The following is a 27,251-nucleotide window of genomic DNA, read 5'->3' as shown; positions in this document are numbered from 1 at the left end:
CAGATAGAAAGAATAAACAAGTTATTTCAGGGCTGGCTGGTTGTATCTAGGGGGGTTCTGCAAGGATTAGTTCTTAGATCTCAGCTCTTTACAATCGGACCAATGACCAAAGTGAGGGGACTGAATGTAATATATCTAAGTTGGGATAGTAAGCTGTGAGGAAGATGCAAGGGGGACAAATTTCTTTACACAAAGTGTTGTAATTCTTTACCAAGAGAGTTATGGATGCTTAGTCATTTAGTATATTTAAGAATGAGATCAATAGTTTTTTGCACACTAATCAAGGGATAGGGGGATAGGGTGAAAATACTCTTGAGGTAGAAAATCAGCCATGATCTTATTGCATAGTGGAGCAGGCAAGAGGGGACAATATGGCCTACTCCTGCATCTTAACATAGTTGGACTTAACCAGTTGGACTACTGGTAGCAGGGAGTCCTAACAAGTGATGTACTGTTCAATGTAAGTCATTATAGAACATAAATGCAATGCCATCATCTTCCTGATCCACAGCATGGTGAAACTATACCACACTGAGCAATTGTTTCACTCGTTGGCAGCAAGAACCTCAACATTAGCTACTTGACTCTGCAGCCTAATCATAATTCAAAGCTATAGTCATATGATCATATGTTCTTATTATGATCTCCATACTTCCCGTAACCTCAGGTCAGAACTTTCATTTTTGCATCAACTATAAAATAGCCGTCATGTTTTTTTATGGTGGAATGATCCATGCAAGACTGTTTACCTTGTGCCAAAAAGATTTATGTGTTAGACAGCAGAGTATAATTTAAGTATATTTTCACTCATAACCTTGAACCCAATTATTATGTGAGAAACTTTGGCAAAGAATTGCATCTGACTAAGTAGATTTCCCCTCCACGGAGTTCCTTGACAAGTCAGCATAGGACAAGAGCTTCCTACCCTGCAACCATTTTCCCTTATTGCCAAAAATCTACCTTACAATTTGGTCCTGAATCTCTCATATGGGCCAATAAAGAATCCCTTCAGTTGTATGCTTAGGGATTCAGAACCCTGAACAAGAATTGGATAGATATATGTTACAAGCTTAACTTGCACTGGATTTTCTCCCCTACCCTTTCAAAAACAGCAACAACTATATGGTTCTCTACAGCATATTCCCAAAATAACATTTTTAATGTTAGAGTTGACATCCACCTGAATTCTTAGGTACTAAATAAATCATTAATTGGGATAGGCGCCCTTTACCTTCCAGTCAATATCATGGGAATCCTCAAGTCAGAAAAAAATATTATATTGGATTTGGGAGTACCCTCTGCTATATCCAGTTGGTTAGTCCATCATTCAGATGGAAAACAGAGCACAATAAATCCCTGGGCAAGTCCACTAACTGATAACATCTGCCAGCAGGAGTACTTTCAAGAGTGTGGAGTGAATGGTACAATTTTACTTACACATCTAATATTAATTTCAAGAACTTGAATTTAAAGTTGTGAGCAAATATTTGGGATTCAGAAGAATCCTTGTACAAATCACAAGATGAACCAACAGCTTGGAATTCACGAGCTATCATTTTAAAAATTACCTAAATTGAGAAATGGAGTTCTGAGATGCAGGAACCAGTGGTAGAGGTTGTGCACATGAGGCTTGTTTTAAACAGTATCAATAGCACGTATTTAAGTCTGCATGCTTATGATGACAGGAACAGGCAAGGTCAATAGCAAGGAATATTACATAGCTGGAAGTCACAAAGAGAAGAATAGAAGGACAAAAGGGTTACACAACATTAAAGCAGGACAAGTACAGAAGAGTTAAGGACATTTACTCATATGCATGTCCATGTGCGTACATGTTTAGAATTGTGATGTACAAGGCATGTTTGTACACTAATGGGAGACTGACTACAAGAAATGCTCCAAATGCACACAAATTCTTAAGTGTAATACTCCTCAGAAAACTGCAAGCAAGTCATTTTTCATTCAAAATAAACATTGATTTCCTTAGATGTTTTGTGCTGAAGCCATTTAGTTTCAGTGACATTATCTTCTTGCTGATAGCAATGTCCATTTAAATTCCTCAGTTCCTTAGTTATCATCTCAAATTGTCATCTGTAGTAGCATAGGAAAATCCCAGAAATGCACTTGTTGCAGTTGGGCTGTTAATTGCAGAATCAGGAATGCGTCCCACTGAACTAGGGACAATTTCTTGTGTGAATTCAGGATCAAAATGCTGCAGGTCACCAGGGCCAGCCTGAAAAAACAAAAACATTGTGAAGCTAGTTTTTTTTCGCCCAATGTAGTTATCCAAATGTAAGAATTTAAGAAAAGTCAGTAAATTTATTTCTATTATCCTGTATGCAGTGAGGCACAACTTTTTCAGTGGTAAAAATACTTTAGGTCTCTTTATGTGATGCCCTGTCAGGTATTGCATGGACTAGCCGTGGTAAAGCTCACTTTATTGTTTTGTTAGATCTTAAAAGAATAACTAAAACTGCGCTTTTGCACGATGATGCTTTCCCTCCATATTCCCCCCATTTCCATACACAAGCCCTGCTACAGTCTCGGGTGGTGCAGTTTTACATGTTTCAGTTTTACCCTCTCGTGACCTCATTTTGAATTTTGCAATGCAATTTAAGCCTTTATATATTTTAAAGAAAGTCTGTAAGTGTCAGCTTAGGATACAGAAGAAATGGGAAGAAGCCTAGAGATAAGCCCTTACAAAACCATATGTGGGGAAAAATGAAAAACATTTCAATCAATAGCAAAATTGCTGCACCCCAAAAAGTTCCATGAATTTTCAATTTTCCTAGCAGATGAATGATGGACAGATTTTGGCCAGTCAGACACACAAGCCCACTGATCCTACTAGCAAATCGAATGAACCTGAATAGGAGCCTGGTATGTCACAATAGCCTTGACTGACTTCCTAATCTCATTATATTTACTTATCCACTTACCTGAGATTTCCAATTGTTGGGAAAATATCCTTCTCACTATGGAGTTCCTACTGTTAGAAGTGAGAAGGTACATTGCTTTGCATTTGTAAAACTCTTCGTTACCATAAACAAGGTCTAGAAAAGTACCTCTGGGGTCATGCCAGTTGAAATAGATTTGATTCGACTTCCACCTAAAGTTTGAAAGTAGCAAGTGGTTTCAACCTGTTCTATGCAACAATTTGTCCACCACAAACATTAAAAGATACCCTGTATATGATGAGCTGACTGGAGAGGGAAGACATGAACCATACCCAGACTCAAGATAGGCAACTCAACTTCACCTCGTGCTCTGTAGGTCAGATGTAAATGTACCTGTCCAACTATTTCCAATGTTAGTAGGTACCTGTGTTGTCAATTGTGAGCCATCATTCAAGCAGATTTCATTTTAGCGTTGCATCCTCTTGTGAAATGTCACACAACAAAATGGGCAGCTCTACAAATATAAAAATCAAAAGAAACCCAGAAAACGTACCACATTGGGATTGTATGGCGGGGTAATTCTCTTGTGGTAGATATCCTCCCAGTTGATGGATGAAAAGAATATGTGTTTTTTTACTTCAAGCTGTGACAGGAGAAAATACAGTGAAGTTAGTTAAGCAAGCTCATTTTTCCATTCCTCATTCTAAAGCTTGAAATGAAAATTGTGTGTTTTGGATTAAAGGCCTTGATATGATTAAGGCTGTCACCCAACACTTTGCATGTGCTCAATGTAAAAAACAGTATCCATAACTATGACTGTGGTTGTTATAAATCAAATCTTTATCTTACGTATGTAGTGAATGACCTGCAGCACTTAACAGGAGTAACAATCTACCTATTTATGGAGTACCAGGAAAATATTCCTAATTCCCCCAAAAGATGTGCAAATACAATGCTGACAGACCATCCATTTCAGACTAGAATTGTTTATTAAGAGAAAGCATTATACACCAAAGTAGCTTAAATGGACAGCACTTGACTCTAATCCTTTTCTTCTGAGATTCGTACAATCTCTATTTCAGAGTTCTTTAATCTGAATTTTACACTGAGCTTTTAGTATGGGTCCATTCTGTCTCATCACAATAACCAGGAAATAGAACTGATCTGAACAGCTATCTCTAGGTTTTAATGCCAAAGGAAACCTAATTTCCCAGGTACTAATTTTTAGGATAAATATAGTGCAGAGGGGGTTACTCCTAGAATTGGCATTGGAACTGCTGTGTCTTCAATTTACATCAATGACTTGGATTCTAATCCAGAGGCCCAGGTTAATGAACTAGGGAGTTCAAATCCCGTCATGACAGCTGGTGGAATTTAAATTCAAATAATTAAATCTGGAGTTGAAAACTAGTCTCGGTAATGGTGACCATCAAACTATTATCATTTATCATAAAGACGCATCTGGTTCACTAATGTCCTTTAGGGAAGGAAATCTCCCGCTCTTACCTGGTCTGGCTTACGTGGGACTCTAATTCCATAGGAATGTAAGAGCAGGAGCGGACCATTCAGCCCATCGAGCCTGCTCTGCCTTTCAGTACGATCATGGCTTCAATGCCTTTTTCCCACACTATCCCCATATCACTTTATGTCATTGATATTTACAAATCTGTCAATTTCTTATCAAAGATACTGAATGACTGAGCTTCCACAGCTCTCTGGGGTAGAGAATTCCAAAGATTCACAACACTCTGAGTTAAAAAAAAAATTCTCCTCATCTCGGTCCTAAGTGGCTTTCTCCTTATTTTGAAATTGTGTCCCGTGGTTCTAGACTCCCCAACAGGGGAAAGATCTTACTGGCATCTGCCCTGTCTATTCCTTTAAATATTTTGAAGGTTTCAATGAGATCACCTCTCATTCTTTGAAATTCTAAAGAATACACACCCCAGTTTCCCCAATCTCTCTTCTTACAACAGTCCCGCCATCCCGGGAACAAGTCTGGTGAACCTTCGTTGGACTCCTTCTATGGCAATAATATCAGTGAAGACAGACACAAAGTTATCATTTAGCTTCTTTGTCATTCTCTATTCCTCATTATAAATTCTCCTGACTCCACCTGTAATGGACCCACATTTGTCTTAACCAAATGTTACATTTTTACAAAACTCTCGATGCTTTTACAGTCCTTTTTTATGTTTTTTGCTAGTTCACATTCATATTCTATTCTCCCTTTCTTTATCAGTTTCTTGGCCCTTTGCTGTATTCTAAATGCTCCCAGTCATCAGGTTTACTACTACTTCTGGCAATTTTGTAGGCCTTTTCTTTTAATCTTATACAATCCTTAACTTCCGTTGTTAGCCATGGTTGACTGACTTTTCTTTTGGGTTTTTGTGCCTTGAAGGAATGTATAGCTGCTGTAATCCATGTAATATTCTTTAAAGACTATCCATTGCCTAAGTACCGCCATACCTTTTAGCGTATTTTCCCAGTCCGCCTCAGCCAATTTGCCCCTCACATCATGATAATTTCTTTTGTTCAAATTTAACATCCTGGCTTCGGATTGAACAACCTCATAATGTAAGATTCTGTCATATTATGGTCACTCATCCCTAAAGGTTCTTTTACAACAAGATTATTAATTCGTCCTTTCTTGTTACATAATACAATATTTAAAATAGCCTGTTCTCTAGTCAGTTCCTCAACATACTGCTCCAAAAAACCGTCCCTAACACAATCAAGAAATTTGTCCTCCATGGCATTAGTGCTCATTAGATATGCCCAGTCTATATACAGATTAAAGTCACCCATGATTCCTGTATTACCCATTACATGTTTCTCTAATCTGATTAATACCATCCCCCATACTATCACCGCTGTTTGGTGGCCTATAAACAACTCCTACCAATGTTTGCTGTTTCTTAGCTCCACCCAAACAGATTAGACATCTTGTTCTTTTGATCTGAGATCCTCCCTCACTAATATACTGATCCCATTTCTTATAACCAGCGCAACACCACCTTTTCCTTTTACCTGTCCTTCCTAAATGTTGAACATCCTTGAATATTCAGTTCCCAGTCTTTAGCTATGTTTCCATAATGGCAGTTAGATCATACACATTTACCTCTATTTGTGCCTTTAAATTATCTACCTTGTTGCGAATGCTTCGTGCATTCAGCTGGAGTGCCCTTAACTTCGTCTTTTTAACATTATTCCTCATTCTACGCCTAGATGATGCTCTTCTTCATTTCACCTGCCGTCTAATTTCTTTTGCTACATTTCTTCTTCTTGTTACCAGCTTTGCTTCCTTCCAGTTTGAGCTACCCCACAGGATCCCAACTCCTGACAAGTTAGTTTAAACCCTCCCCCAACAGCACCAAGAAATCTTCCTGTAAGGATACTAGTCCCGGTCCTGTTAAGGTGTAACCCATCCATCTTGTACATCTTAACAGCAATGTTCCCCAGAAAGCAGTAGAGGCATCAATTGGTAGCATCAAGGAGCCTGAGCAAAACTGGAGTCAATGGAAACCTGGGGAAACCTCTCGTTTGGTTGGAGTCATACCTAGCACAAAGGAAGATGGTTTTGGTTGTTGGAGGTCAATCATCTCAGTCCCAGGTCATAACTGCAGGAGATCCTCAGGGTAGTGTCCTTGGCCCAACCATCTTCAGCTACTTCATCAATGACCTTCCTTCCAAGATAAGGTCAGAAGTGGGGATATTTGTTGATGACTGCATAATGTTCAGCACTATTCACGACTCCTCAGATACTGAAGCAGTCCATGTCCAAATGCAGCCAGACCTGAACAATATCCAGGCTTGGGCTGACAAGCGGCAAGTAACATTCATACCACACAAGTACCAGGCAATGACCATCTGCAACAAGGGAGAAACTAACCATTGCCCCTTGACATTCAATGGTATTACCATCGCTGAATCACCCACGATCAACACCCTGGGGGTTACTATTGACCAGAAACTGAACTGGACTAGCCATATAAATACTGTGGCTACAAGAGCAGGTCAGAGGTGAGGAATCCTGCAGCGAATAACTCACCTCCTGACTCCCCAAAGCCTGTTCACTATCTACAAGGCACAAGTCAGCAGTGTGATGGAATACTCTTCACTTGCCTGGATTTGTGCAGCTCCAACAACACTCAAGAAGCTCGACACCATCCAAGACAAAGCAGCCTGCTTGATTGGCACCCCACCCACAAACATTCACTTCCTCCACCGCTGATGCACAGTGGTGCAATGTGCACCATCTACAAGATGCACTGCAGGAACTCACCAAGACTCCTTCGACAGCACCTTCCAAACCCACGACCGCTACCATGTAGAAGTACAAGGGCAGCAGACACATGAGGACACCACCAGCTGGAAACTCCCCTCCAAGCCACACACCATCCTGACTTGGAAATATATCGCCGTTCCTTCACTGTCACTGGGTCAAAATCTTGGAACTCCCTCCCTAACAGCACTGTGGCTATACATACACCTAATGGACTGCAGCGGTTCAAGAAGTCAGCTTACCACCACCTTCTCAATGGCAATTAGGGATTGGCAATAAATGCTGGCCTAGCCAGCAATGTCCACATCCCATGAATGAATGAAAAAAAGGCCATTGAATTTATTCAAGGCAAAGTTAGACAGATTTTTGATAGACAAGGGAATCAAGAGTTATGCAGGGCAGATGACAAAGTGAAGTTGAGACCACAACCAGACCAGCCATGATCTTATTGAATGGCAGAGCAGGCTTGAAGGGCTGAATGGCTTACTCCTGCTCCTAAGTTCTATGTCCTATATCCAATGTGGTTGACTCTTAATTGCCTCCTGAAATGGCCTCCCAAGCCACTTAGTTCAAGAGCAATTAGGGATGAACAACAAATGCTTTTCTTGCTGGTCATGCCCACTTACCATGAAAGAATTCTTAAAATTTTTAAAGAAGTAGAAAATGGTTGATGAAATGTAATGCAGACAAACATAAAATACTAGATAGGAAAGAAAAATGGATTCAAAAATAGACCATCAATTGTGTTGAAATAGCTGGTTGAAAGATACTCGGGAATCTTAATAGACTTAACATTCAAGCATATCCAACTACTGCAAAATAGTAATCAACATAACTAAGAGCTGAACTATGTAATATAGTGGAGTACAAAGCAATGAAATTATGCACAAATTAAATTGTACATTGTTTTGACCGCACCTGTTGACAAATATTCAGACCCAGTCAGTGACATGGCGGAGGCATTCAACACTGGAGCTATTACAGAGCAGAGCCAAAAAGGTTGATCCCCAGTGTGAGAGGGTTGATGTATTAGGAAAGATGGGTGAAATTTGGTTTTCTCAGCCTTGAGGAAGATGAAATGACAGGTGATCTTTTAGAGATATTTAACTTAGTCAACAATATGGAAGGGATAACTTGAAAAATTTACTTCTAACTAATTTATGAAAGATTCATTGACAGGTTCAAAACTAACAGAAAACAAACTGAAATAAAGAAGATCTTCTTCAAACACAATGATTACTAAATGGAATGAGTTTCCAGATAAAGGAATAGAGGTGAAAACCCTGAAAAATTAAGTGCAAAAGGATCTCTCTGCATGAACTAAAATGGATGAAGTGGTGTTACTCCTTACAAATTTTGGGTTGTTGTAGCACCTCAAGTAGCCAAAACATCCCAATACACATCATAGCCAAAGTAATTATTTTGAAGTGCAGTCCATTAATAGCAAATAAAATAAATGATCGTTGAATTTACTTTGGATGGCACACAGTGGTTAGTGCTGCTGCCTCACAGCTCCAGAGACCTGGGTTCGATTCTGATCTCGGGAGTCTGTGTGGAATTTGCACGTTCTTCCTGTGTCCGCATGGGTTTCCGCCGGGTGCTCCAGTTTCCTCCCACCACCCAAAGATGTGCTGGTTAGGTGGATTGGCTATTGTTAAATTGCCCCTTAGTGTATGTGTCTGTGTGCATGTCCTCTGATGGACTGGTGTCCCGTCCTGGGTGTACCCTGCCTAGCACCCATTGCCTGTTGGGATAGGCTCCGACTCCCCGTGACCCTGAATTGGATAAAGTCATTCGGAAAAGTGAGTGAGTGAATTTGCTTTGGTGGTATTGATTGTTGGATGAATATTGGCCAAGATGCTAAGAGAATGCCCTGCATTTTTCTCTGAATAGTGCTATGCTGACTGCCTTGGATTAGCTCTCTTTCTAAACAATGTAAATTATCCACTAATCACTGGATTATTATGAGTTCAGTCATATACAAAATGCACACATACAAAATCTGCTTCAGCTCCTAATCTTCTCTTTTGGTCTTTTTGCAGAAGGCCCATCAGAATATCACAAGCAGCTTTCGATTTTCCCATTGGCAAGTGAAGTGGCTTGTGGAGAATGTTATTGTACATCTCAGCTACATCTCGACTGTAAAAAGGTGGCTGATGACAGAAGAGAAAGAAACATTAACTCATTGGCCAAACCTTGAAAGAAATAAGCCCACATCAGTGTACATTTATTGTTTAGACTTGACTCAAGAGAACCTTGCACAAGGGACAAAATAAATTTAGAAAGTTGTTTTACTCATTTTAAACATCTTTTTAGACCCAAATTTAATATTTACGTATCTATCTTCTACATATTGTATAGCATTTCAAATTACCAGAACATGACTTGAGTATGGTAACAATTTTCCTTCACTGTTTAGTACTGAGATAACTGTAACAGAATAGTCAGAAATGTTCAGTTTACTTGTACAGTATTTAGTACCACAATGTAAATTGGCTCAGAGTTTTGGGGCCATCAACAATTGCAGCAGCAAGAGCCCCAACCTGGATGGGAAGGTGGCAGCAGGTAGATTGTGTGGTGAGCATGGAGCTGTTAAGTGGTCAAGGGGAGGAGATAAACACTCATGTTCCTTTTTTAAATTTGTTCCTGGGATGTGAGTGTCGCTGGCAAGGCCAGCATTTGTTGCGTATCCCTTATTGCCCTTGAGAAGGTGGCTGTGAGCTGCTGCAGTCCATCTGGTGTAGTTACACCCACATGCTGTTAGAAAGGGAGTTCTATATTTTTGACTCAGCAATCGTGAAGGAATGGTGATATAGTTTTCAAGTCAGGATAGTGTGTGGCTTGCAGGGGAACTTGCAGATGGTGGTTTTCCCATGCGCCTGCTGCACTTGTCTTTCTAGATGGTCACGGTTGTGGATTTGGAAGGTGCTGTCGAAGGACCCTAGGTGAGTTGCTGTGACGTATCTTATAGATGGTACACACTGCTGTCACTGTGTGTTGGTGGTGGAGGAAGTGAATGTTTAAGGTGTAAATGGAGTGCTGATCAAGCAGGCTGCTTTGTCCTAGAAGTTGTCGAACTTCTTGAGTGTTGTTGGAGCTGCACTCATCCAGGCAAGTGGAGGGTATTCCATCACATTCCTTAATTGTGCCTTGTAGATGGTGGACAGGCTTTGGGTGTTGGGAGGTAAATAACTTGCAGAATTCCCAGTCTCTGACCTGCTTTTGTAGCCACAGTATTTATTTGGCTAGCCCACTTAAGTTTCTGATCAATGGTAATCCCAGGATGTTGCTGATGGGGGATTCAATGCTGGTAATGCCATTGAATGTCAAGGGGAGATGGCTATATTCTCTCTTGTTGGTGATGGTCACTGTCTGGCACATGTGTGGCATGAATGTTACATGCCACTTATCAGCCCATGCCTGAGTTTTGTCCAGGTCTTGCTGCTTGTGTCAGTGAATTACTTCAGTATCTGAGAAGTTGTGAATCATAGTGAACATTGTACAATCATCAGTGGACATCCCTACTATGACCTTATGATAGAGTGAAGGTCATTGATGAAGTAGCTGAAGATGGTTGGGCTGAGGATACTACCCTGAGGAACTCCTGCAGCAATGTTCTGGAACTGAGATGATTGGCCTCCAACAAACAGAACCATCTTTCTTTGATGACTCCAACCAGTGGAGAATTTTCACTCTGATTCCCATTGATATCAAGGGGAGTCACTCTCATCTCACCTCACCTCTGGATTTCATGTTTGAACCAAGTCTGCAATGGGGTCTGGAGCAGAGTGGCCCTGGTGGAACTTAGAGCATCAGTGAGCAGGTTGTTGTTGAATTGGTGCTGCTTGATAAAATAGCAAAATACTGCTCATGCTGGAAATCTGAAATAAAAACAAAAAATGCTGGAAATACTTAGCAAGTCAGGGAGCATCTGTGGAGAGAAACAGAGTTAATGTTTCCGATTGATGACCTTTCATCAGAATAGCTCAGGTTCCAATGAAAGGTCAAGGACCTGAAATATTAACTGATTCTCTCCACAGATGCTACCTGACTTGCTGAGCATTTCCAGCATTTTTTGTTTTTATTGCCAATTGATAACACTGTCGACAGCATTTTCCATCATTTTGCTGATGACTGAGAATAGTCTGATGGGGCAGTAATTGGTTGAATTGGACTTGTCCTGCTTCTTCTGAATAGGACGTAACTGGGCAATTTTCCACATTATCAGGTAGATGCTAGTTCTGCAAAACAAGTCTTTGGTATTGCGGCCTGGATGTTGTCAGGGCCCATTACCTTTGCTGCTCTGGCACCTTCAGTTGTTTTCTGATATCATATGGAGTGAACCAAATTGGCTGATGACTGGCATCTGTGATGCTAGGGGCCTCAGGATGAGGCCGAGATGGATCATTCACTCTGCACTGCTGACTGAAGTTGGTTGCAAATGCTTCAGCCTTGTCTTTTGCATTGATATGCTGGGCTCCTCCATCATTGAGGACAGAGATGTTTGTGGATCCTGCCTCTTCCATTAGTTGTTTGTGGATCCTGCCTCTTCCATTAGTTGTTTAATTGTCCACCACTATTCACAACTGGATCTGGCAGGACTGCAGAGGTTTGATCTGATCCGTTGGTTTGTGGGATCACTGTGCTCTGTCTATTGTGTGCTGCTTCTCTTGTTTAACATTCATGTAGTCCTGTGTTGTAGCATGATTAGGTTGGGACCTCATTTTAAGGTATGCTTGGTGCTGCTCCTGGCATACTTTCCTGCACTCCTCATTAAACCAGTTTTGGTCCCCTGGCTTGATGATAATGGTAGAGCAAAGGATATAATGGACCATGAGATTAAAAGTTGTGGTTGGATACAATTCTGCTGCTGCTGATAGCCTACAGTGCCTTGTGGGTGCCCAGTTTTGAGTTGCTAGATCTGTTTGAAATCTATCCCATTTAGCATGGCGGCATTGCCCCAACACAATGGATGGTAATCCTCAGCATGAATATGGGACTTTGTCTCCATAAAGACTGTGCTGTGGTTACTGCTACCTATATTATCATGAATAGATGCATCTTCGACAGGTAGATTGGTGAGAACAAGGTCTAGTAGGTTTTTCCCTCATGTTGATTGTTCCACCACCTGCCGCAGGCCCTATCTAGCTGATATGTCCTTCAGGACTCAGCTAACTTGGTCAGTAGTGGTGCTACTGAGCTACCCTTGGTGATGGACATTGAAGTCACCCACTCAGAGTACATTCTGCTCCCTTGCTACCCTCAGTGCTTCTTCCAAGTGGCGTTCAATATGGAGGAGCACTATTCATCAGCAGGAGGTTTCCTTGCCCAAGTTTGACCTGATGCCATAAGACTTTATGGGTCCTGAAGTAATGTTGAAGACTCCAGGGCCACTCCATCCTGACTGTATACCACTATGCTGCCACTTCTGGTAGATCTCAGACCTGCCAATGGGACAGGCCATAACCAAAGATGGTGATGGAGGTGTCTGGGACTTTGGCTATAAGGTATGATTTGGTATAGTATGACTTAGTAAGTATGACTATGTCAGGCACTTGCCTGACTAGTCTGTGGCAAAGCTCTCCCAATTTTGGCACAAAAGTCCCCCGATGTTAGCGAGGAGGACTTTGCAGGGTCGACTGGATGGGAAATACCTTTGTCGTTTCTGGTGCCTAGATGGTTGCGTGGTAGTCACGGAAAGGCACAACCCTACAGGTTGGCAGCTGGCATGGGGTGGGAATTGGGAAGCTTGGGAATTGTGGGTATAGACATTTAGGGAATCCCTGAATTTGTGAGGATTCTGAAAATGGTGTAGGAGGCTCAGAAATGGGGGCTTAACTATAAGCTACCAGCACTATTACAGTGAGTTATCATTAGTTACTGGTGGAATCAAAGTACATTCTATCTCCAGTTTCCCCTCTGCAAATTATTTCCCAATTCCAGGTTCCCCTCTTCCCTTCACTCAATCTCCCCTCTTTCCCTTCTCATGGGTGGCCTCCTGGTTCTTGGAACTTTTCCTACAACTGCTGCTGGTGCAAAACTAAGAACAAAAATACTGAACTACAGGGGATCCGACCTGTATAAAGGTAGGTGCGATAACATGTCATGTGACCAGATGCCATCTGATCACATGGTCAGAATGTCACAAGATCAAACTTCCAGGAATGTGCCCACTCAGAGTTGGCAATCCTACCAGTGGTAGGTCTGGGGTAAAATCCGCATGGGCCCAGGAATGTGAAACTGGATTATAATTCACGATTTTCAGGGTGCTATTGCTCTATTTATACTGGGCTACAAGCCTCAAAATTCAGTCACTATTGTCACATGTGAGCAACTTTTTACACTTCAGCATCATGTACAACAGTAAAATGATCTATAACCTACAAGAAATGTGTGGTTTGATATCATATTGATTGTGTAAAAATCCCCCTAAATACCACATTGAGTTTTGGGTGTAGATTTCTGGCTTAGCAGATTGCTGGCTTGTTACTTACCAATCCAAACAACATCTCATAGAGGACTGCCCCAAAGCACCACCAGTCAACAGTCCGATCATAAGGCTGCTTTTTTAGCACTTCTGGGGCAAGATACTGACAAAATAAAATACATTTAGAATGGGTACTTTTAAATTTTCTGTCACATGAGAATTCACTGTTTGTGAGTATTAAATGGGACTGATAACCAATTGAAAGTGCATCAATCACACCACAAGAACAAAAAAATTCCATTAATTTTCTTCCACCAATTAGAAATATGACCAACAATCAAAATTTGGACACTCATGCATTGAACTGTAATATTCCTGCACTCTCAGTGAGACAGTTAAGTATACAATCCTAGGTGCCCATTCTCTGCTGTTATAAGTATGGCCAATACACCGACTGGTGCAATATACTGGAGGTATGACCCTAGACAAGATTCAGCTAAGCTAATGGTTTTAGAGTGAGTGTAGGAAAGGGTTGGTGTCACATGAAACACATCATAAAACACATGAAAAATGTTCAGTTTGGACTTTGCTGAAAAATAAATAAACTTTGCAGGTTTCATGCCCAAATTTGTTACTTGTCAAAATTATGCTTTATGTATTTTCTCCTCACTGACTTGCTTTGGCTGTTTGACCCTTACAAGCCAAACGAAATATAATAGTCACACATGTACCTCAGGTGTCCCACAGAAAGTAGAAGTTGTTCCTGTTGGTTCTATTACTTCTTTACAAAGCCCAAAGTCGGTTAGTACAATATGACCCTGAAATGAAGCAAAAGCCAGTCATTTACAGGGTTCTGTAACTTTTTTATTCAAAAATAAGCTGGGAAGATTGTTAATAATACCTGAGAATCCAAGAGAATGTTTTCAGGCTTCAAATCCCTGGAATACAAAGTGAGATCAAGCTTTCAACCATGGAGGCTTTGGAATTTCATTGAAAAATATGTTGCAGAAAACATCCCTTTATAGCAGAACTCACCGATACACAATGTTGAGTGAATGCAGGTATCCTATAGCACTGGCCACCTCCGATGCATAAAATCTAGCTCTTGGCTCTGGAAAAGTGTGCTCGCGTTGCAAATGGAAGAAGAGCTGCAACATTAAAATGAACACTTCTCAGTGGCTGTAATGTATCAATTGTTTACTGGCAGTTACGTAGTTTTACACAAAGTTTCCCCTGACGGCCCTCTGGATCAAAATGCTGTGGAAAAGCTGGTCAGTATTGATAGCGCATAACCTGCACCTCAAGCAGAAGGATTTCCTTTGGGCCTGGGTCTCCTTCCCAGGATAATCATTCCCAGTGATTAATGCATCTTCAATTGGTTATCGCTCCCATTTAATACTCGCAAACAGTGAATTCTCATGTCACAGAAAATTTAAACTTTCATTAACTAGGTACCCCCAATATTTCCTTATTTTTTCCAGATTCTGGAACAACTGCCGTCCCCTTGGACTTGATCAGTAGGGCCCAGCTACCTGGCAAAGCTACTGTAAAGAGAATTTTAGGATTTTAGTTGATTATTAAAACTGCATTGCAGTTGTTTTGCTAATGGTGTGGGTTGGATAAAATCACAGGTTTAACGTAACATCAGGATAGAATGGAAGATTTCAAACTTCTTTCCCTTTTTCCTGTTTAGTTGCTGTCCTGGAACATTAACCTCTGACCAGTTAAATATTATGGTGTGTATTAAAGTGTTTCATTAATGCAACTTCCCAATAATTTGCTGTGGGTCACAATGCATGGGAGGGAGATGCTCGATTGTTATCTTCCTTGATAATTATATTGTTTTTGCTACCTAGCATATGTTAGTATATAGTGCACCTAGTGTATGGTTGCTGCTTTTCAAAGATTAAATTAAAACATTTCCAACGTTACACAAACAAAGTCAGAAGGACAGTTGGAAGCTTTGTAAAACTCAAATAATGCCCATCCAATTGTTGTAAGAACTCCCTTAGACCAAACAAATTTAGAGAAATTATTGAGTTTTATGGTTTCCACCTCAGCAGCATAATTTGCCTTTGACTCTATCTCAGCCCATATGTTGATGATGTGGAAGAATATTAGAGTCATAGAGGTCTGCAGCTCAGAAAAAGGCCCTTTGGCTCATCGAGTCTGTGCTGGTCAGACAAGTACCTAACTATTCTAATTCCATTTTCCAGCACTAGGCCCATAGCCTTGTATGCCATGACATCGCAAGTGCCCGGGGGGGTGTGGTTGTAGGCAAAAGCAGTGATAGAAGCAGATCATCAAAAGATGTCACAGACAGCAGAACAAAAGAACACATAGGTGTCGAAGTTGGTGATATTATCTAAATGAATGTGCTAATTAAGAATGGATGGTAGGGCACTCAAGGTATAGCTCTAGTGGGGGTGGGGGGAGCATAAAAGATTTAAAAATATTTAAAAATAATGGAAATAGGTGGGAAAAAGAAAAATCTATATAATTTATTAGAAAAAAAAACAAAAGGAAAGGGGAAGAAACAGAAAGGGGATGGGGATGGAGGAGGGAGGTCAAGACCTAAAGTTGTTGAATTCAATATTCAGTCCAGAAGGCTGTAAAGTGCCTAGTTGGAAGATGAGGTGTTGTTCCTCCAGTTTGCGTTGGGCTTCACTGGAACAATGCAGCAAGCCAAGGACAGACATGTAGGCAAGAGAGCAGGGTGGAGTGTTGAAATGGCAAGCGACAGGGAGGTTTGGGTCATTCTTGCGGACAGACCGCAGGTGTTCTGCAAAGCAGTTGCCCAGTTTACGTTTGGTCTCTCCAATGTAGAGGAGACCACACTGGGAGCAACGAATGCAGTAGACTAAGTTGGGGGAAATGCAAGTGAAATGTTGCTTCACTTGAAAGGAGTGTTTGGGCCCTTGGACGGTGAGGAGAGAGGAAGAGAAGGGACAGGTGTTACATCTTTTGCGTGGGCATGGGGTGGTGCCATAGGTGGGGGTTGAGGAGTAGGGGGTGATGGAGGAGTGGACCAGGGTGTCCCGGAGGGAACGATCCCTAAGGAATGCCGACAGTGGGGGTGAAAGGAAGATGTGTTTGGTCGTGGCATCATGTTGGAGTTGGCGGAAATGGTGGAGGATGATCCTTTGAATGCAGAGGCTGGTGGGGTGATAAGTGAGGACAAGGGGGACCCCATCATGTTTCTGGGAGGGAGGAGAAGGCGTGAGGGCGAATGCGTGGGAGATGGGCCGGACACGGTTGAGGGCCCTGTCAACGACCATGGGTGGAAAACCTCAGTTAAGGAAGAAGGAGGACATGTCAGAGGAACTGTTTTTGAAGGTAGCATCATCAGAACGGATGCGACGGGGGCGAAGGAACTGAGAGAATGGGATGGAGTCCTTACAGGAAGCGGGGTGTGAGGAGCTGTAGTCGAGGTAGCTGTGGGAGTCGGTAGGCTTGTAATGAATATTGGTGGACAGTCTATCACCAGAGATTGAAACAACGAGGTCAAGGAAGGGAAGGGAAGTGTCAGAGATGGACCACGTGAAAATGATGGAGGAGTGGAGATTGGAAGCAAAATTAATAAATTTTTCCAAGTCCCGACGAGAGCACGAAGCAGCACCGAAGTAATCATCAATGTACCAGAGAAAGAGATGTGGAAGGGGGCCGGAGTAGGACTGGAACAAGGAATGTTCCACATACCCCATAAAGAGACAGGCATAGCTGGGGCCCATGCGGGTACCCATAGCCACACCTTTTATTTGGAGGAAGTGAGAGGAGTTGAAGGAGAAATTGTTCAGTGTGAGAACAAGTTCAGCCAGACGGAGGAGAGTAGTGGTGGATGGGGATTGTTCGGGCCTCTGTTCGAGGAAGAAGCTAAGGGCCCTCAGACCATCCTGGTGGGGGATGGAGGTGGAGTAGGATTGGATGTCCATGGTGAAGAGGAAGCGGTTGGGGCCAGGGAACTGGAAATTGTTGATGTGACGTAAGGTGTCAGAGGAATCACGGATGTAGGTGGGGAGGGACTGGACAAGGGGAGAGAGGAAGGACTCAAGATAACGAGAAATGAGTTCTGTGGGGCAGGAGCAAGCTGACACGATCGGTCTACTGGGACAGTTCTGTTTGTGGATTTTGGGTAGGAGGTAGAAGCGGGCCGTCCGAGGTTGGGCGACTATCAGGTTGGAAGCTGTGGGAGGAAGATCCCCAGAGGAGATGAGGTCAGTGACAGTCCTGGAAACAATGGCTTGATGTTCAGTGGTGGGGTCATGGTCCAGGGAGAGGTAGGAGGAAGCGTCTGTGAGTTGACGCTCAGCCTCCGCGAGGTAGAGGTCAGTGCGCCAGACAACAACAACACCACCCTTGTCAGCGGGTTTGATGGCGAGGTCAGGGTTGGACCTGAGAGAATGGAGTGCAGTAAGTTCAGCGAGAGAGAGATTAGAATGGGTGAGAGGAGCAGAGAAATTGAGATGACTAATGTCGCGCCAACAATTCTCAATGAAAAGCTCAAGAGAAGGTAAGAATTCAGAGGGAGGGGTCCAGGTGGAGGGAGAATATTGGAGATGGGTAAAAGGATCCGTTGAACGGGGAGAGGACTCCTGCCCAAAGAAGTGAGCCCGGAGATGAAGACGGCTGAAGAAGAGTTCAGCATCATGCCGAGCCCGAAATTCATTAAGGTGAGGGCATAGGGGTATGAAACTAAGTCATTTGCTGAGCACTGAACGTTCAGCATCGGAGAGGGGAAGGTCAGGGGGTATAGTGAATACACGGCTGGGGCTGGGATTGGAAGATGGGGTGGGGACGGAGTGACAGGCAGGGGTGGAGGGTCCCAGATGGGTGTTGGTGTCGATGAGTTGTTGGAGCTTGCGTTCCTTAGCACTTGAGAGAAAGACAAAAAGTTTCTTGTTGAGGCGTCGGATGAGACAAAGAATAAAATGAAACTGGGGGCACGCGCAGCTTTGAAAAAGGGTATGGCGGTGCTGCTGGAGGGAGAGGTCGAGTGTGTTCATATGGCGGCGCATGGCACTGAGTGTGGATCTCAGGATGCGACGGGAACAGCAGTCCGAGAAACGTTTTACGTCCCGGAAATACCTGTAATCTCCTGGTCATCCCCCTCCATAAACTTCAGCTCATCAAAAGCCCTACTGCCCAGGTCTCCAGTGTGTACTTGCTGTCCACCAGCTCCCAGTCTTTGGAGAAATGCTCCTCACTCACATCCTAGAAGGTACTGGATTTGCAAAAATAAATTCCGGGACAGTGCTTTAAAGAGCCTCCCAAAGGAATCAGCAAGGGGTTGCCTTAACAAGCATCCAAAGAATTCAAAAAGTAAGTTTGATTCAAATCTCAAATGTTCCAAGTTTGGCTGCCTCTCACGGACCTCAGTGCCACCTTGTGGCCAATGGTGGGAGTGCAGCTGTGCAAATGACTTTAGAAGTAAGGGACAAGTGCTATCCGGGGAAGAAACAACATGGGACCTGGGACGATCAGCAAAATTACAAGAGGAACCCATACAAAACAGGATGGTTGGCTGTTGAAGTCCCCAATGTAGACAGTTGGTTGTGCTGTTGGGCCACAGGTCACTTGGTGATTTATAGACATTTGTGATGGTCAGCTTACCTACTTGTAACTGTGGCTAGTCAGGCCAGTGCTCGCCTGCGGAATTTCTGCCCTGAGAGACACATTCCTGGTAGCATCACAACCATTCACACTGCGTCATTGAATAGATTGTTAACCTTGAGATCAAACTATAACTGCATCCCAGCCATATGAATAAAAAATAACTAGTCCCAGCAATGACAATAGGATCATGTAAACATAGAAGACACCTCTTTCATACTACCTATTGTTGCATTATACCAGATACATGGTATTGCTTATATCTCTTCAAAATCAGGGCAAAGAACATTTCGAAATGAATGCTGTCAGGCCCCATCTTAAGGTACTTGTAAAAAATTACCTCCATAAGGTAGCAGTGTCCCTGTCTATATCTGCTACCCTAAGTGAAACTATATTACAATTTTCATTCCAAAGATATCCTGATAACTCCACTTCATGGAGTTTAGCACTTGCTTTGTCAATATAATGCAGGGAAATAACTGATCAACAACAAATAACCAATGTATTATCTTTGAACTGTGCTGACACATTCAAGAAGTCTTGGTTGGAAGCATTTTGCCCATAATGTACAGTGCTGACACAGTATTGCTTCAGTATCAATGCCATTGCTGGTGGGGACCAGCACAAATAATATGCAACCAAGGAAATTGAGAGGCAAAAGCAAGGAAATAGATGCAACAGTTAGATATAAAAGTCTGAAGTTTATGAAGCCACTGCCGTCTTCAGGAATCACAGTCCACGATAGGTCATCCACTCACCTCACCACCGTTCACATAGTCCAGGACAAAATAGAGTTTCTCTGTTGTCTGAAAGCAGTAGTGGAGCCCAACCAGAAAGGGATGCTTGAGATTTTTCAGTAGCACATTGCGTTCAGCCATAATGTTCTTTTGCTAATTTAAAATAGGTACCATTAGAAATCGAACAAGCAATCATAGAGAAAAGATTTATACATGCTTTAGTCAGTACTTTTAAATAATGTGCTTTTACGTTCATTGGGTACATTTCTAATTTTGCGTGAGAATTCATATCAAATTTAATCCAGCTTCAGTGTACGTAACTGCTTGCAGTTCTAGCCCTAAGAAATCTCTTTAGTATTCATTACCAGTTATACTTTCATTTTTACAGTAACTTTATCTCAATGTAAAAGGACAGTTGCATCTTAGCAGGTAGAACACTCACCTCTGAGGTGGCAGGTTCAACTCTAGAGACCTGAGCATTAGCTGCAGACTGATCTTTCAGTGCAGTACTGCGCGAGTGCTGCACTGTTTTAGGTTTCAGCTTTCAGATGAAACTCGTGTGGCATGAATGTTAATTGCCACTTCTCAACTCAAGCCTGAATATTGTCCAGGTCTTGCTGCATTTGGACATGGACTGCTTCAGGATATGTGGAACAGATATATGCGGGCAGAATTAACTCTACCTCACCACCGCTTTCTCTTGACACTGTGTAGCCAGATGACTTGTCCAACATTCAGTCTTTGATAAGCTACAATTTCATCCAGCTAATATTGGGAAGACAGAAGCCATCGCCTTTAGCCCCTGCTATAAATTCTACACGATCCTGAGCTGTGCTTCCAAACCTTCTCCATTACAAAGACTTTTTACTTCTATATCTCTAACATGATCGTCTCCAACCCTAACCTCAACCAATTTCTGGCTGAAATCTTCACCCATGCCTTTGTGACCTTCAGCCTCGACTGCTCCAGTGTCTGCTGGATGGAATCCTATTGTCCATTCATCATAAACTTCAGCTCAACCAAAACTCCCCAGCCCATACCCTAGCTTGCAACCATTCATCCGTCATCCTAACCCTTGCGGGCATATTTGATTTCTGGTCCAAGGAATGTCTCAAATGTAAAATTGTGTCTGAGTCCTTTTATGATTGCAACCTCCTTATCTACATACCCTCATCCAGCCATACAAGTACCCACCATCTACTCCCAACCCAAACTCTCCACTCCTCAACTCTGGCCCTTTGGCAATCCCTCCCTCCCTTCATTCTCCCACTGGTGGAAATCCTTCGGCTATCTAGGCCGCTCACTTCTGAATTCTCTTGTTAAGGCCCTCTTTACCTCTCTATTCCTTTAAGGTCCTCCTTAAAATCCATCTCTGTGAACAGACACTCGGTCACCCCTCCTCTCCCATTATTGGCTGGCATGGTTTGGCATCCATCTTTGAGGAAATCTCTGTTGAATAGTTCAGGATTTTATAATCGCATGCAGTTTAGCATCAGCACTTAGATTTTGAAACCTATACAAGGTTAATTATCTAGACTAGCAACAAAGGATTACTGAGGAGTGGATGGCATTGATAATCAGCCAAGGAGGATGGGATGATTAATGGTCTCCCTTTACCAGCTCTCCAAAGAGATTGATATTCCTGCTACCAACTTCCATGATTTGTTTTTGAGCTTTGACTGTGAACACAACTCTGCCAATGCTTAAAAAATATCATCGCGGAGGTGAACAAAATGTTATTGTTTGAGTTTCCATTTAAAAGTGATCAAAACATGCTCTATTTTCTAGTTCTAAACAACTGATACACTGCTGCTTTAGTTCATTAAGTATTGTGTGCAATAAATTCCGAGCATGAGTGCATTTTCACATCCTGTGCTTTGAGGATATTCCATGGGCAGCAGTTTCCCGTTGGTGAGCAGGGGAGGTGGGGCCCGCTTGTTGATGTGTAAAATGACGCGTGATGATATTGGGCGGGTGTCCCGACGTTACCACATGTCACTTAGATTTTCAGTTCGGAGGGTGCGCAGCCGAAAAACTTAATTAACTCAATTTAATGAGCTGCCCGTCCAAACTTAAGTTTGGCAGGTGGGCAGGCGAAGAGCCCAGGCGGCCTTCGCATTTTTCATGAAACCTCATCCACGGGCGGGATAAGGATTCATGAACTGTTTTAAAATCTAATAAGAATTTATACATTTATTCTTTGACATGTCCCAGCTCATGTGATAGTGTCACATGAAGGGACATGTTTTAAAAGGTTAAAAATCCTTTATTTAAACGTTTAACACTGAAACAAATCTCCCTGAGGTACCTCCGTGCCTCAGGCAGATCTCTGCGCTCTTTCGCGCACATGCATGAAAGAGCACAGGGAGACAGTCAGGGAATCCACCCACCCCCCACCACCCCCACCCCACCCCCCCCCCGCCCACACAGGGAGCACTCAGCGCTTCCGGGTGGGCTTCACAATGGGCTGGCCTTAATTGGCCCACCCACGTGAAATGGCGGCGCGGACCCGATTGGGGGCACCGATTGGGTTCGCGCCCACCCCTGCCCCCGCTCACCCCACCCCCCACAACCCCCCTGACGGAGGGGGAAATTTCTGGCCTATGTTACAGTCATTAGGAGATACAGAGTGAAATGTACACATATTCGGAATCCAGCACTGGATGAGCAGAGCAGAGATTTCCTCCAGTTAAACATTGGGAAAACTGAAGTCATCATTTTCACTCCTTTCTCTAAATTCTGCTTCCTGTCTGCTGACTCTATCCCTCTCCCTGGTAAAAGTTTGAGATTAAGCTGCCTGTCCACAACCTTAGTGTCACATTTGACCACGAGACATTTGTGCCTTCACTAAGACTGCCTATTTCCACTTCAATAACATTGCTCGACTTCACCCTGTCTCAGCTCACCTGCTGCTGAAACCCTCATGCATGCCTCCATTACCTCTAGACTTCAGTATTCCAATACACTCCTGGGCTGGTCTCCTACCCTCTGTAAACTTGAGGTCATTCAAAAACTCTGTTGCCTGTGTCTTAATTTGCAGCAAGTCCCATTCCCCTATCACTCCTGTGCTCGCTGACTACACTGGCTACTGGTCAAGCAACGTCTTCATTTTAAAATTCCCATCCAAGATTTCAAATCCCTCAATGGCCTCATATCTCCCTGTCTCTGTAATCTCCTCCTGCCCATCCGAGATATCTGTGCTCCTCTAATTCTGACCTCTTGAGCACACCCCCAATTTTAATCGCTCCACCATTGGTGGTTGTGTCTTCAACTGCCTGGGCCCTGAGCTCTGGAATACCCTCCCCACACCCCTCTGCCCCTCTACCTTGCTTTCGCCTCTGGGACACTCCTTAAAACCTACCTCCTTAACCTGCTTTTGGTCATCGCACCTAATGGGTGAAATGTAATCCATCTCGAATTGGCAGCTAGCGTGGTGGCCGGGCCCACTTAATCGTGGGAAAGCCCAACCTTCAATCCCCCGGTGACAGGAAAGCCTCCTGCGATTAAATCGAAGGCGGGAGGGGGCCCAGATGGGAAGTTCGCTCAGTCACGGCAAACTGGCTCACCAAAGAGGCAATTGACACCAATTATCCGAGCCCCCCGGGATTTAGTGGCAGCTCAGAGGTTAAATGGCTTTCCTTGCCCCCCCCAACGGCCGTTCAACAAACCTGTCCAGTTTGCCAGCAGGTTAATGGATAGGGGGAGGGGGTCTCTCATTGTCAGTACCCAACATCAGGAAAGGGGTGGGGATGGGGTGGGGGGGGGCGTGACGAAAACTACTCCATTGCCCTTGCCTCTGAGCCCCTTGCCACCCATCTCCTGCAATCCCCTCCCCACCACCCCCATCATGCCCTCACTCACCAGATCCCTGGTGAAGTCCCTGTAGCATTATGGGGAAAAAGCGGGAGCAGGCTATTGAGCTGGATGATCAGCCATGATCATAATGAATGGTGGAGCAGGCTCGAAGGGCCGAATGGCCTACTCCTGTTCCTATTTTCTATGTTTCTATTACCAGCAGCAGCCACCACTCCTGGAGATTGCTGCCAGCTAGGGATAGCTGGTGGTCTCTGATTGGCTGGCAGCCCCTGGAAGGCGGGATTTCTGCTGCTGGGGTCTTAAATCCCTGGGAAGGTCCAATACTGACCAGACAAGTGCCTGGGGAGGCACTACGGTCGGGCCTCTCCCACGGAAGTGAAGAGGGTTTCCAACAGGTTGTAGACCCCCGGGATCAGTGTTCAGAACATTAAGAACATCTCAATATCTCCTTTTGTGGCCTAGTGTCATATTTTGTTTTATATTGCTCCTGTGAAGCACCTTGGGACATTTTATTAAGTTGAAAGTGCCAAGTGTAAAACGCTAGTGTTACACCCAAGGAGGTAAACATTGAAGAAAAGTTTGACACTTACATCTTTTCTGTTCAGGATCATTTTCTTCTGCAAGACTTTGATGGCGTAAAACCTGCCATCTGATTTATGTTTAGCAAGGAGGACCTAAAATAAAAATCAAGAGTTTTAAGGTCCCAACTCTGTATGCCACACCCTACCCATAGGACATAAAAGTTACATGTTTCCCAAGGGCAGAATTTTTAGCTCGGCATGCGGCCGCGCACCTGACCCGCTCGAGCGTAAAACGGTGCAGGATGATGTCAAGCGTGCATCCTGATGTGATCCCATGCTCGCCCGCTACATTGGTTGGCCGGCTGCGTGAAAGTCGGAGGCGCACTCGCTGACAATGACGAGGGCAATTAAGCCCATTAAAGTTTCAGCTGACTCCAACTTTTCACGGTCCATCCAACTTTACAGTTGGCGGATGGACAAATCTGCCAGGCGGACTTTGCATTTTTGACGAAACCTCATCCAAGGGCGGGGATGGGGTTTCCGTTATTAAATAAAAAAAATAAAAACGTTTGGGCAGAATTTTCATCATCTGTTATGTTCAGGTGACTGATTCTGACGCGCGGGGCATTTTTTTTCTGGATTTTACAATCTTTATTCATTGCTTTTGAATTCTTCAGCTCCCTGAGGCCACCCTCCTCCTCGGCAGCACTGGCTGCCCACAAATTGGCCAACTAGCATGAAATCGTGGTTGGGGGCCGATCGCGGTCAGAGGTCTGTTCTCTGGCCGCTCCCAGGCCTGTCGATTACATGCACCCAAGTCTATGTTAACTATATTCCAAGCGTAAGTTAATTTTGACCAAGTTTAAACTAACAAATTTGAGCATATTAAAAGACAGATTCAAGTTTCTGTAAGTTATTCATTTTGTCCCTGGATTTAGCTTATCCCATTAAAAGTGTCTTTGTGGAAATTAGAAGCAAAATATAGGCAATTGGCAAAGCAGGTTCACAATTTGCATTGCAGGAGAAATCCAAAACATTAAAGTTCAAATGGAGTGAAATAGAAATGAAGTCAACTTTGTGGTAAAATAATTCACTTACTTTCCCAAAGCTCCCTTTTCCAATAACTTTTAGAAAATCAAAGTCTGTTGGTTTGGCTCTGCAAGCAAATAATAGTTTTTAAATTAATTGTCTCCTGGGTCAATAGAATATTATTCCAATAGCAAAATGTACTTACAAGGAATTGGCAGATGGTCCCAGGTTGATGTTATTCGGCACTGACATGATCTGCAAGAGGAGATTCGGGTAGCACGTTCAAAGGAAGGGATGCGCTTGTTAAACTGTTCTAATAAGGGTCTGGGAATTCTAGATATCAAAACAGGAAATCAAGGGTTAAGAGCATTTTCAAGTCACTGGACTCCCCTCATCATTGTGAAAGGGATCCTTTCGAATTTTTGAGTGATTCATTTTCGCAGGAGGATTAGTTCTGAAAAGAAACTAGGAAATTCCCCTTCAAGTCACTCACCATCCTGACTTGGAAATATATCACCGTTCCTTCACTGTCGTTGGGTCAAAATACCGGAACTCCCTTCCTAACAGCACTGTGGGTGTATCTACACCACGTGGAATGCAGTGGTTCAAGAAGGCAGCTCACCACCACCTTCTCAAGGGCAGTTAGGGATGGGCAATAAATGCTGGCACTGCCAGCAAAGACCACATCCCCATTAATGAATTTTGAGAAAGTTAGCTGCTTCTTGCTGTTTGAAATTTAAGCCTTTAAACTTCCTCCTGCTTTAAAGCATAGTTTTAAAAGCAGAAGCCATTTCAAACAGATGTAAAAGCAAAAAACTGCGGATGCTGGAAATCCAAAACAAAAACAAAAATAAAAATACCTGGAAAAACTCAGCAGGTCTGACAGCATCTGCGGAGAGGAACACAGTTAACGTTTCAAATCCGTATGACTCTTCAACAGAACTAAGGAAAAATAGAAAAGAAATATGATAGAAATATAAGCTGATTTAAGGGAGGGTGGGATAAGTAGAGCTGGATAGAGGGCCAGTGATGGGTGGAGATTGCCAAAAGATGTCATAGACAAAAGGACAAAGAGGTGTTGACGGTGGTGATATTAGCTAAGAAATGTGCTAATACTTGACATTAAGGGTAGAAAGCAGATGAGCAAGGTACAGATAGCCCTAGTGGTGGTGGGGTGGGGAGAAGGGATCGAAATAAGCTATGAGGTAGAGATAAAATAATGGATGGAAATACATTTAAAAATAATGGAAATAGGCGGGAAAAGAAAAATCTATATAAATTATTGGAAAAAAGGGGGATTGGAAAGGGGGTGGGGATGGAGGAGAGAGTTCATGATCTAAACTTGTTGAACTCAATATTCAGTCCGGAAGACTGTAAAGTGCCTAGTCGGAAGATGAGGTGCTGTTCCTCCAGTTTGCGTTGAGCTTCACTGGAATATTGCAGCAGGCCAAGGACGGACATGTGGGCATGAGGGCAAGGTGGAGTGTTGAAATGGCAAGTGACAGGGAGGTCTGGGTCATGCTTGCGGACAGACCGAAGGTGTTCCACAAAGCGGTCACCCAGTCTGTGTTTGGTCTCTTCGATATAGAGGAAATCGCATTGGGAGCAATGAATGCAGGAGGCTAAATTGAGAGAAGTGCAACTGAAATGCTGCTTCACTTGAAAAGAGTGTTTGGGCCCTTGGACGGTGAGGAGGGCGGAAGCAAAGGGACAGGTGTTGCACCACTGCAATCGATGTGGTGTAGGTATACCCACAGTGCTGTTAGGAAGGGAGCTCCAGGATTTTGACCCAGCGACAGTGAAGGAATGGTGATATATTTCCAAGTCAGAATGGTGAGTGACTTGGAGGGGAACTTCCAGATGGTGGTGTTCCCATCTATCTGCTGCTCTTATCCTTCTAGATGGTACTGGTCGTAGGTCTGGAAGGTGCTG

The 27,251-nt window shown here is 43.3% G+C and overlaps 1 protein-coding gene across 1 annotated transcript; it reads right to left on the bottom strand.

Annotated features, from left to right (window-relative positions):
* Positions 1–2,074: 2,074 nt before the first annotated feature.
* Positions 2,075–25,652, bottom strand: sgk2a (serum/glucocorticoid regulated kinase 2a). The gene is made up of 11 exons (XM_041205437.1): positions 25,525–25,652; positions 25,389–25,446; positions 24,360–24,443; positions 19,975–20,106; positions 14,642–14,754; positions 14,508–14,544; positions 14,338–14,424; positions 13,674–13,769; positions 9,177–9,332; positions 3,451–3,540; positions 2,075–2,233 (listed from the first exon to the last, which is right to left on the bottom strand). The coding sequence occupies exons 1-11, from the start codon at positions 25,569–25,571 to the stop codon at positions 2,075–2,077; spliced, it is 1,059 nt and encodes a 352-aa protein (XP_041061371.1). The 5' UTR covers positions 25,572–25,652.
* Positions 25,653–27,251: the final 1,599 nt, after the last annotated feature.

This window comes from Carcharodon carcharias, chromosome 14, assembly GCF_017639515.1.
Source record: "Carcharodon carcharias isolate sCarCar2 chromosome 14, sCarCar2.pri, whole genome shotgun sequence".
NCBI classification, from domain to species: Eukaryota; Metazoa; Chordata; class Chondrichthyes; order Lamniformes; family Lamnidae; genus Carcharodon; species Carcharodon carcharias.
This window is presented reverse-complemented; position numbering and strand designations above follow the sequence as displayed.

Coding starts and splice junctions, on each gene's coding strand:
- sgk2a (XM_041205437.1), bottom strand. CDS start 25,571: ATGTCAGTGCCGAATAACATCAACCTGGGACCATCTGCCAATTCCTT. Junction 14,425..14,507: donor ACATTCTCTTGGATTCTCAG/GTATTATTAACA, acceptor GCTTCATTTCAG/GGTCATATTGTACTAACCGA. Junction 13,770..14,337: donor CTTTCTGTGGGACACCTGAG/GTACATGTGTGA, acceptor TTATTTTGTCAG/TATCTTGCCCCAGAAGTGCT.